The sequence below is a fragment of the Ranitomeya variabilis genome, chromosome 1 (genome assembly GCF_051348905.1).
Source record: "Ranitomeya variabilis isolate aRanVar5 chromosome 1, aRanVar5.hap1, whole genome shotgun sequence".
NCBI lineage: Eukaryota > Metazoa > Chordata > Amphibia > Anura > Dendrobatidae > Ranitomeya > Ranitomeya variabilis.
In genome coordinates this window covers 324,752,185-324,764,686 of record NC_135232.1, presented here as the reverse complement: position 1 = coordinate 324,764,686, position 12,502 = coordinate 324,752,185, and the positions used below count along the sequence as shown (strand labels likewise).

Below are 12,502 nucleotides of genomic sequence, written 5' to 3'. Positions count from 1 at the left end.
CCAGAGCCACCTAGTATCAAGCGGAATCACCTAGAGTTTTGATAAATGCCCTTAACCCTTCTGTCTTGTGGTAAGCGTGGGAACATCTTCATGTTGTAAATGGTAGCATATCCAAACCCATATGGAGGTGTCAGAGTGATGTCCGCCTGACAATGGTGTCCATCCTGGCATTCTAATATATCGATTATACAACAGCCATTGGACAGCAATGTGACACGTAGTGTGGTTGTATCATGCTCTGAGATTTATTGTGCATACAGGCATTTCTATACGATAAGTAGAAGGTTTGGCTGAGCAGTGAGCATGCATGTATAGATAAGCACAACTAGCATAATTATTTAGAAAAGAAAGTCATCATAAGACTAGGGTTGCATGGCCGCGACACCAGTTGATACTGCGACACCGCAGCACAATGTAAGTGAGGGATTCACATTGCGATCCCAAGGGTATCAGTCATAAGATAATAGGAACAAACCAGTCCACCATGTTAATTCGGCTCTTGTTAATCCTCGGCACAAAAAACTGCTCCCACTCGTTAATGTATGGCAGCAACAGTGAGGACAAACAAATATTGCAGCCATTTCTTGGATTAAAAAATATTTCACTATTCCTGCAAAATGAAAAAGATTGTGTTCCCCGAGATGAAGTTGCAAAAACATCCAACAAGACTGTACTTCTTTGCGATTGCAGCACTTTTGTGGTCGCAATCCAACCTCAATCACTTATATTGTGCTGAGATGTAGCAGCAACACTGAGCAAACTTCGGTTGCTCGACTGGTGTCGTGGCCAAATTTGCCATACAGCCCTAGCCTAAACTTCTTAATATGTGCTGTTTTCAAGATGTTCTCTGGCAAAGATGTCCATGTGTCCTTCCTTGGTTGTAAGATTTGCAAAAGTACAAAAAGAAAAACAAATATACAGGAAGTACAAAAATTTTCCATAAAGCTATTTAACTGGACAGCCAACAGCCGTGCATGACAACAGACCATATCATTTTATTACGCCAGTAACTTTATGAGCATGATTCAGTCTACGTGCTGTTAATGAGTTACCCCTATTAATAACTCTAAAAGCTCAATACTCTCACAGAGGCACTCTGTCCTCTAGTCTGGGGTCTTACACGGTGGAGGGCTCGTAGGCGACGTAACAAGTGTGACAGATTCCAAAAAGACTCTAACAATGTCCTTTGTGCACAGCCATGCCGTCCCTTCACTTTCAGGCTGGCTTGCCTTAATATAGCATGGTGGCTCAGTGGTTAACACTGTGGTTTGGAGTTTGTATGTACTCCCTGTGTTTGGGTGGGCTTCCTTGGGGTGTTCCAGTTTCCTACCACACTCTAGAGACATAGTGATAGGGAATCTAGATTGCACCAATGGGCACAGTGATGATAAAGTCTGTAAAGCGCTGTGGAATATGTTGGCACTATATAAGTAAGAGAAATATATAAGCAATAGAAATAAATAAAACATATACAGCATATTGTCCTCTTTTCAGACAACAGAAATATTTCACAAGAATAATATAAGTAGTAAAACAACCAATAGTCCTTTCTCTCCTCTCCAGGACAAGAGAGGTGAATCCTGAACATGGGTCCCCATGTTTTTACAGTTTCCTAATAGCACATATGACAATGTGTTTTCAAAACCAGAATATTCCTTTAAGACTCCTTCTTTAATTAGAAAAGTAAAAATAAAATTGCAATTAAATATTAAAAGATTTGTGATCACTGTATATGTTATTATACCATGGCATCAACATAGGGGAGGGAGGAGAATGTAGCTGTTATGCAAAGTATAGACTGGAAGAAATTAAAGGGGTTGTCTGGGACTGTAAGATTGATGGCTTATCCTTAGGATAAGTCATCAGTTTCTGATCTGTTGGAGTGGGACACCCGGCACCCCCACCTGTCAGCTGTTCCTGGAATTGCTCATCTGTGGAGCTGCACAGCACAGCTACACCAAAGGAAGCCCCCCAGGGCAGGGTCTACCAGTCTGTCATTATTAGTTTGTTTCAAATTTGATCCAATCACACTTGCACTTGGCCATACAAGTGAATGAGCACATGGAAAACATCGCACTGCACTTGGATGTCATATGAGTTCAGAGTGATTTTTCACGGACTGACAGAATGGAGAAGATGGAGACAGTTTTTTCTACATCTTCCACTCATCCGAGAGAATCGTACTCAAATCAAACTCTGGTCAGAGTGTAATTAGCATAAATCATCGTCATTCTCTTGGATAAGAGAAAATACGGTCGTGTGACCCTAGACTAAGGATAAACCGCCAATATTAAAATCCTGGATAGCCCCTTTAACTGAACTGGTGCAAAGTGACAGTGGAGTCAGTGTGTCTTCATTCTGTTGTGCACTGTCCAGTTCTCATCATCACTGGTGCGCTATGGCTTTTATCAATGTAACATCATGCAATGGATGGGATTTTTCTTTAGCTTATACATTGTTAACCTTTTATTAGTAGAAAATGGGATAGTTAATAGATCTACAGAATGTATTAAAGCAATATGTACAGATGCCGCATATTAATTTCCTTCCAAAGGCGTTGAGGAATTCAAGGCCGACTCTCCTTCATGGACATTCTTAGAATGGAAAGTGGAGAAGTTGATGGCGCTGTCTCCAGCATCAGCCTCCTGTAATAACACAATGGAGAATTAGAGCCACGGACACAGTGATCACCGACAGGACGATCAATTAATGCTAATACAGAAAGAGATGATAAGGGAAGTCATCTTTTAAAGGGAATTTACACCTCTGCAACCATTTTTTTTTTCAATTTTAGCTGTTTCCACGTTTATCTTTTCTGCTTGTCTGTTCCATTTAGAACAGATGGACAAAATAGATAAATGGAATTAGCATCCCGTGCTTTCCTGCTTCAAACAAAAGAGGGGTCTCATTAATAAATTTGGGCTCCATCTGGTTTCTGTTTGTGATTTATTTTTAGAACTAAAAAAAAGCAATAGCAGAATTTAGTTTTTTTTTCATCATATGAACCCACTATTTTTTCTTGTTTACTAGGGTTGATCGAATAGCTTCAGATAAGTCCTTACCGAATAGCTGCCTCGGTAACCCGGATACCTGGAGCGCCCCCGATAATGAGCGGCATGTGTCGCGGCTGTGTGACAGTCACAATACATGTATGGAGAGCCCAACACACAGGCTGTCACACAGCCGCGACACATGCAGCTGACTATCGGGAACGCTCCAGGTATCCGGGTTACGAGGCAGCTATTCGATAAGTGCTATAGCTATTCAATCAACCCTATTGTTTACCACACATTTCATGATAAAGTGAAGGGTGTAAAAATGTAAACGTATTTGGTATTACTCCCACACCTATTTTTGTCGTTTCACACTCGGCGTTTTTGCTGCATTTTTTATGCTAATTTTCAGCTGCTTTTTACAGTACCAGCAAAGCCTATGAGATTTCAGAAATTTCATGCATATACATTGTTTATTTTGTCATCAGTATTTTGAGCTTTGCATGGTTTTTGCACATAGAGCATGTCACTTCTTTCAGCATTTTTTCAGTGTTTTTCACCCATTGACTTGAATGGGTGGTGATAAAATGCTGCAAAAATGCAAAAACGCAAGTATAATTGTTTGCAAGGTTTTTGCTGCAGAAAAGTCAAGAATGGTAGGATGTGACCTCACAGTCAGTTCTGCTACATCTAGATGGCAGGATGCATGGTTGCATGATACGACCATACTGCCTGTCATCCAGCGTACCCAAACCAAGACCCCATTCATTTGAATGGGGGGCCCAAACATCCAGTGTTTGCAACACTGTCATGTGCATGACAACGCGGCAAATACTGCTTCTGATCGGTGGTAAAATCATCACCGCTGGTCAGACAGCAGTGGTTCCCCAGCTGTCAAAAACAGCATGAGCGCTCAGCTGTGATCGGAGGTATAAAGTTTACCTCCGGTCACTGGTGTCAGCTGTTGGAACTACCGTTCCCATCAACCAACGCCTGCTGCCGCTAATAAGGCCAGTTTCACACGTCCTGATATTTCCAGTACCGGAAAAACCGGTACCGGAGATATCCATGTCCGTATGTCCATGTGTGTACTTTGTGCGGCACATGTGTGGCAACTGTGTACCACCCATGTGCCAACTCAGTACCACACGGACGGCCGCCGAGGAAGAAGCACTACAGTAAGCGCTGTTTGGAGGCTGGTGCTGAAACTGGCTCTCATCATTCTCCCCTGCTCTGCTGGCGATTGGCGTGAGCATAGGAGAATGATGTCCGAACACTGACAGCAGATGGGGGCTTTTGGGGCTCGTACCCTCATCATCCGACACCTGCTGCCACAATATCTATGGCCCCTTACCAGCCTGAGAATAGCAGCCCCCAGCTGTGAGCTTTAGCAAGGCTAGTTGTCAAAATTATTTATTTAAATAGTTAAAAAAACAGTGTGGGGACCCCTGTATTCTTGGTAGCCAACCTTGCAGAAGCTGACAGCTGAGGGTTGCCGCTCCCAGCTGTGAGTTTTTTCTGGTTGGTTCAAGAAAATAGGGGGGAACCCACGTTGGGTCATTCATTTATTTCCTTAGATCGCAGCAGGTGGCGATCGATCATCCACACCTACTGTCACTGTTATTAGCGGCAGCAGGTGTCGAATGATGGGGGTAAGAGTCCCAAAACCCCCCACCTGCTGTCATCTCTCGGACTTTATTATAACTCTCATCATTCTCCTCTGCTCGCGCCGATCGCCGGCTGAGCAGGGGAGAATGATGAGAGCCGGCTTCAGCACCAGCCACCAGGGAACAGCGCTTACTGTAGCACTTCTTCCCCATCGGCCGTCTGTGTGATACTGATGCATCACACAGATGACATCCGTGTGCAGTACGTGTTTACACGGACCCATTGACTTGAATGGGTCCGTGTGATCTGTGCAGGTGCACAAAAATGGACATGTCTACGTTTGTGTCACTCGGATACACAGTCCATGAAAAAACACAGATATGTGCACAGACCCATTCATTTGAATGGGTCTATGTGTCTCAGTGTCTGTGGTATGTGTGAAAACTGTCACCACACATACTGGAGACACTGACCTGAGAAAGAGGCCTAACAGTGAGAGGAGGAGCGGCTGATGGGAGCATTCATCAGCCGCTCCTGCCCTGTAAATAAATAATTGAAAAAAACCTGCGAGGGTTCCCCTGTACTTTTGATAGCCAGCTAGGCAAAACTCACAACTGGAGGCTGCAACCCTCAGCTGTCAGATTCAGCAAGGCTAGTTATCAAGAATAGTGGGGTCCCCATACCATATTTTTTAATTATTTAAATAAATTATTTGAAAAAACGATGTGGAGTCCCTCCCATTTTTGACAACCAGCTTTGCTAAAGCAGACAGCTGGGGGCTAGTATTCTCAGGCTGGTAAGAGGCCATGGCTATTGGCCCCCCAGCCTAAAAATAGCAGCCCGCAGCCACCCAGAAAAGGCACATCTATTATTATTAGCTTTGCCTGGCTCTTACCACTTGCCCTGTAGCGGTGGAAAGTGGGGTTCATATTTGTGGAGTTGATGACACATTTGTATTGTCAGGCTCTTCCCACTTGCCCTGTAGCTGTGGCAAGTGGGGTTCATATTTGTGGGGTTGATGTCACCTTTGTATTATCAGGTAACATCAAGCCCACGGCTTAGTAATAGAGAGCCATCTATAAGACACCTATCCATTACTAATCCTATAGTTATATGGTAAATATAACAGAAAGAATAAAGTCCTTTATTTTAAATAAAACAAAGCACTTTTACTTTTTTATTTAAAAATAGCAAACACAGTTATACTCACCTAACGCCTAATCCCTCACCTGTCCATCCCAAGCCATAATCTATGTCCAGGGAATAAACAGTTTTCAACCTGGACGATGCCAATATATGACCGTCCTGGCTGAGAACCACCGGGGAATGAGCTGCGGTGACCGCAGCATCAGTGATCAGCGGTGACATCATCGAGGTTACCGCAGATCACTCAGGCTGCGTTCCCAGCTGGGCTGAACTGCGGTGACCTTGGTGAGATCCCCGCTATCACCGTGAGAAAGTCTCACGGTGCAGAGGCGAGTTCACCGCTATAATTTCAGCTGCACACACACTGTACTAATTGTATATGTCACTGACATCTGTATATCTATCTATTCTATGTGTATTTACTGTATGTAATCCATCAATTCTATCCTGTTGGTCCTGCTGTGATTTTACTGTACTGCTGAATTGGCGGCTTTTATTCTATCTATCTATCTATCTATTTTATATATATATATAAATATACAGTATATATATATATATATATATATATATATATACATATATATATATATATATATATGTCACTGACATCTTCATATGTCTATTCTATCTATTCTATTCTAACCTGTTACGTTTTGATTTTACTGTACGCAGCTGCTGAATTGCCGACTTTTCAAAAGGCATCGGCGTTTAAAAATTGGACAGTACTCGCATGCTCCAAGTGCAGTGCCATTTTTTTCCCAGTCCTATCGTGATCTAGCGGTATGGTTCTACAGGAAGTAGTTTTTTTTTCCTCTAGGGCCACTCAACTTTATTAGCATGCAAAGAGACACAACTTAACCCAAAAGCGCACCAAAACATGCATTTTTGGAGCAGCTTCTTTCCTGCAAAGAAATAATTTTTTGCTGCAGTAAAAAATGCAGCAAAAATGCCCAGTGTGAACTTAGCCTGAAGGTCCAGTTTATCAAAATATTCAATGAATTTACCCAGACTGTGAAATGCCAGAATTACCATTTTTCAATCTAACAAAAGGCAACAAAAAGTAATTAAGCCATTCTATATACCCCAAAGTAGTGCTACCCAAAAACTACAGCTGATCATCCCCAAAAATACCCTCCATCAAAGGAAAAATAAGAGTTATGGTTCTCAGAAAATATCAACAAAAGCCATTGTTTTTTCATCCCAGTTAGAATTTTCTTGCCATTTTCCAGTACATTATATGGTAAAATAAATACTGTCATTCATCCCACATATAAAAAACTCTTGCATGGCTTTGTACAGGTCCTTCTCAAAAAATTAGCATATAGTGTTAAATTTCATTATTTACCATAATGTAATGATTACAATTAAACTTTCATATACTATAGATTCATTATCCACCAACTGAAATTTGTCAGGTCTTTTATTGTTTTAATACTGATGATTTTGGCATACAACTCCTGATAACCCAAAAAACCTGTCTCAATAAATTAGCATATTTCACCCGACCAATCAAATAAAAGTGTTTTTTAATACCAAACAAAAAAACCATCAACTAATAATGTTCAGTTATGCACTCAATACTTTGTCAGGAATCCTTTGGCAGAAATGACTGCTTCAATGCGGCGTGGCATGGAGGCAATCAGCCTGTGACACTGCTGAGATGTTATGGAGGCCCAGGATGCTTCAATAGCGGCCTTAAGCTCATCCAGAGTGTTGGGTCTTGCGTCTCTCAACTTTCTCTTCACAATATCCCACAGATTCTCTATGGGGTTCAGGTCAGGAGAGTTGGCTGGCCAATTGAGCACAGTAATACCATGGTCAGTAAACCATTTACCAGTGGTTTTGGCACTGTGAGCAGGTGCCAGGTCGTGCTGAAAAATGAAATCTTCATCTCCATAAAGCATTTCAGCCGATGGAAGCATGAAGTGCTCCAAAATCTCCTGATAGCTAGCTGCATTGACCCTGCCCTTGATGAAACACAGTGGACCCCACACCATCACTGACTGTGGGTACTTGACACTGGACTTCAGGCATTTTGGCATTTCCTTCTCCCCAGTCTTCCTCCAGACTCTGGCACCTTGATTTCCGAATGACATGCAAAATTTGCTTTCATCAGAAAAAAGTACTTGGGACCACTTAGCAACAGTCCAGTGCTGCTTCTCTGTAGCCCAGGTCAGGCGCTTCTGCCGCTGTTTATGGTTCAAAAGTGGCTTTACCTGGGGAATGCGGCACCTGTAGCCCATTTCCTGCACACGCCTGTGCACGGTGGCTCTGGATGTTTCCACACCAGACTCAGTCCACTGCTTCCTCAGGTTCCCCAAGGTCTGGAATCGGTCCTTCTCCACAATCTTCCTCAGGGTCCGGTCACCTCTTCTCGTTGTACAGCGTTTTCTGCCACATTGTTTCCTTCCAACAGACTTACCATTGAGGTGCCTTGATACAGCACTCTGGGAACAGCCTATTTGTTGAGAAATTTCTTTCTGGGTCTTACCCTCTTGCTTGAGGGTGTCAATGATGGCCTTCTTGACATCTGTCAGGTCGCTAGTCTTACCCATGATGGGGGTTTTGAGTAATGAACCAGGCAGGGAGTTTTTAAAAGCCTCAGGTATCTTTTGCATGTGTTTAGAGTTAATTAGTTGATTCAGAAGATTAGGGTAATAGGTCGTTTAGAGAACCTTTTCTTGATATGCTAATTTATTGAGACAGGTTTTTTGGGTTATCAGGAGTTGTATGCCAAAATCATCAGTATTAAAACAATAAAAGACCTGACAAATTTCAGTTGGTGGATAATGAATCTATAATATATGAAAGTTTAATTGTAATCATTACATTATGGTAAATAATGAAATTTAACACTATATGCTAATTTTTTGAGAAGGACCTGTAGATAGATAGAAAAAACAAGTTCTGGCCATTGGAAGAAAGGGTAGTAAAAAGAAAGCATAAGTGCACCGAAACAAAAAAATTGTCATGTCAGGGAGGGTTAAACTACTGGAAAAAAGAAACAAGATTGTCCTTACCTTTTCAGTGGCAATTGATAGAGATGATGGCTTTCTTGAAACTGTGACAATTAGAACAGAACAATTTTGATAAATTTTCAGAATACGGTATATTTCATTACAAGAGGCAAGTGGATGAACGCAAACAAAAACACAAGTTCACAGCTACAATCAAAGGGGTTGCCCATGCCTGTTTAATACATTTAGCTATTATATCAGACAAAACATTAAAATGCGATCTACTAGACAAATGGAGCAAAAATCCAAGTGTGGCGAAAGTGCAAAAAAATCTGCAGTTGTACAATTGTTTTTTGGGTTTTATTTTTATGGCATTCATTATGCAGTAAAAATGACCTGGCAACGTGATTGGCCAGGTTAGTACAATTAGGGTGATATCACACATATATGGTTTATAGTTTGGTGGTGAAATAAATTTGTCATTTTGTAACAATTTACAAATTTTTATTTTACAGATACAGAGATACCACAAATGTGTATTTTTTTTCTTTATTTTTATTAGCAGGAATAGGGGACTTTTTGTGCTTTATGTTTTTGTCCCCTTAGGCCATGGTCACATGTGCAGTGTTTGGTCAGTATTTTACCTCAGTGTAAGCCAAAATCAGGAGTGGAGCAGTCAGAGGAAAAGTAAAATAGAAAAACGTCATCACTTCTTCCACTCCTGGTCACCCACTCCCGGTTTTGGGTTAGAAATACTTAGGCAAAAAACTCACCAAATACTCAACGTGTGAACATGGCATGAGGGGACTTTTAGATGCAATCGTCTGATCACTCGTACCATATACTGCAATACCAGAGTATTGCAGTTTATAACAAAAATCACGGTGTTCTATGAATTTTAATGTAAAAGTCTGTTTGTGTATAAGTCGGCATATATTTGTGTGTGTGTGTCTGCGTGTGCATGTCTGTGTGTGTGTCTGCGTGTGTGTGTGTCTGCCTGTGCATGTCTGTGTGTGTGTGTGTGTCTGCATGTCTGTTTTACATGTGCATTTCTGTGTGTATACGTCTTTGAGTGTCTGCACGTGCATGTGTGGGGGTACGTGTGCGGGTCTGCGTATGCTTTTTTGTGCGTGCATGCGTTTGTGTTTACATATGCATTTCTGTGTGTGAATGTCTTTGAGTGTATGTGTGTGTTCGTGTATGCATTTTGTGTGTGTCTGCAGGTGTGTGTCTGTGTTTACGTGTGCATTTCTGCGTGTGTATGTCTGTGAGTGTCTACATGTGCATGTCTCTGCGTACGTGTGCGTATCTGCCTGGATGTGCGTGTCTGTGTATGCATTTCATAGAGTAATAGAATGTTAGAGTTGGAAGGGACCTCCTGGGTCATCTGGTCCAACCCCCTGCTTAAAGCAGGATTCCCTAAATCATCTCTTACAAACTTAGATGCCAAACAAGGGCAAATGCCAAATCTAACTAGAAAAACCCTGTTAAAATATAACCTTTATTACGTATAAACACACAATCTAGATATCCCTAAGTAGAAATGCCTCAAAAGACTGCGCTAAACGGAACTGGAAGGACACAACCAATAGCTTTCTCTAGCCTCCTAATATCACTAGTATAATATCTTCAACAATATAAATAGAGGTAAGCCCAACCTACCACCTCACAGAAAAATTACAATAGCACCCATAATCAGTGACATAGTTGTGCTAACACACTTTCACTCAAAAGATGTGCAGATATGAGTGATCTCTCCCTAGATATCCATCTGTCTGAATGCCTACCTAGATGCGGAGGTTGGCACCCTAACAAAAACGAGATTGGCGCCCCCGCTCGTGCGATGGCTTGCCCTAATCTCCTAATTGCATCCTATAAGATATTAGTCAGAAACAGAGGGCCGGACGGCCTGTATCAACCATATAATGATGTGTTATAAATGGTATATGCACTACAGATATATACATAAGACCAGCACAAGATAATAATATATAGATGTAAAAGAGAAAGGAGATAGTATAGCCCATCACATACAAATCCTCAATATGCGGACACACAAATTATGGGAATCTCGGTCCTATAGCAATATAATGGTATAAACTATATCATCATCCCCACGTAGAACAATGGGGATTGCACGGTACCAGTATGAAACAACATACTCAAACGATAATATATACATATATACTCCAATAGATGTAATTGTACACCCAAACCCATCACATAGAAAGCTTGCAAGAAATATATATTATTAAATAGCCAATAGGGGCAACGTGTCTCCTTATGGAGAGTGAATATACATATACACCAAAACAGAATATATGAGATGCATCCACTCAAGATTATACTACCTACAGATATGATGCATGACTACAACATATGTATTAGAACAAATAATTTTATTGTATCATAAAATTATAACAAAATGCATGAAATAGGGGAAAGAACAAGAACAGATGAAAATAAAATAAAACACGGGGTGTCACGGGGTTATACAGATGCCTTATTACACATAGTATCGCACAACTAGGATAATTCCAATGTATTAGACTATATAAATATCAAGCATATAAATATATTAGATAGTAATAACTATGTGAACAATAGGATGAATACAATTATAGCTCATATGTGGTACCTATGTAGTATGATCTCCTTAACCAATGTATACGATAAAATATTGAAAATGATAGTTATTGACTATAAGATCCACATACTAAAATATATTACAATAAAAGTGCCAAATAAATATAGTATAAAGTGGATATCATAAGTCAATAATATCTAATAAATAATATCTGGCTTGTCAAGGTAAGGAGGCTTATTCGCCTTGACAAGCCAGAGCTGGTATGTCACTCTCCATAAGGAGAAACGATACCCCTTAGACCCCAGTCCAGAGCCTCTCACCTAGCCAAATTAGTTCTCATGCTTCGCACTGACGAGGGCCAACAGCCCGAAACACAGTGTCTGCGAATTGAGATATTGATTTGGCTTTTATCCTAAGTCATATTGCACGACTCGTTAAAGGGTTTATTGTGACTTGTAGGATCGCTACTTCCAACAGGGGGCGCTATAGAGTTTAAGTCCTCTTTTTCTCTGATGAGGCAATTTGCATATTAAATAGCCAATAGGGATACAGTCACTAAATCATCCCAGACAGATGTCTGTCCAGCCTCTGTTTGAAGACTTCCATGGAAGGAGAACTCGCCACCTCTCATGGCAGCCCGTTCCATTCATTGATCACCCTAACTGTCAAAAAGTTTTTTCTAATATCTAATCTGTGCCTCCTGCCATTCAGTTTCATCCCATTGCTTCTAGTCTTTCCTTGTGTAAATGAGAATAAAGATGATCCTTCTACAATGCGACAGCCCTTGAGATATTTGTAGACAACTATTAAGTCTCCTCTCAGTCTTCTTTATTGCAAGCTAAACATTCCCAAATCCTGTAACCGTTCCTCATAGGATATGGTTTGCAGACCGGTCACCTCCAGTTTGTTGATGTCTGTGTGCGCGTGTCTGCAGGTGCATGCCTGTGCTTACGTGTGCATTTCTGTGAGCGTATGTCTTTGAGTGTCTGCATGTGCATGTCTGTGTGCGTGTGTGTATATGTCTACATGTGCATTTCTGTGTATACACTCACTGGCCACTTTATTAGGTACACCTGTCCAACTTCTTGTTAACACTTAATTTCTAATCAGCCAATCACATGGCGGCAACTCAGTGCATTTAGGCATGTAGACATGGTCAAGACAATCTCCTGCAGTTCAAACCGAGCATCAGTATGGGGAAGAAAGGTGAT

General features: G+C 41.2%; 1 protein-coding gene across 1 annotated transcript in view; it reads right to left on the bottom strand.

The window, feature by feature from the left end:
• Positions 1-1,703: 1,703 nt before the first annotated feature.
• The window catches only part of LOC143817139 (immunoglobulin superfamily member 1-like), a 160,552-nt gene continuing 149,753 nt past the window's right edge, over positions 1,704-12,502 (bottom strand). Inside the window, exons 16-17 of the mRNA XM_077298298.1 lie at positions 8,768-8,808; positions 1,704-2,645 (exon numbers count right to left, since the gene is read on the bottom strand). Coding sequence (XP_077154413.1) covers positions 2,538-2,645; positions 8,768-8,808 — 149 coding nt within the window. The 3' untranslated portion in view covers positions 1,704-2,537. The remainder of the gene's footprint in view (positions 2,646-8,767; positions 8,809-12,502) is intronic.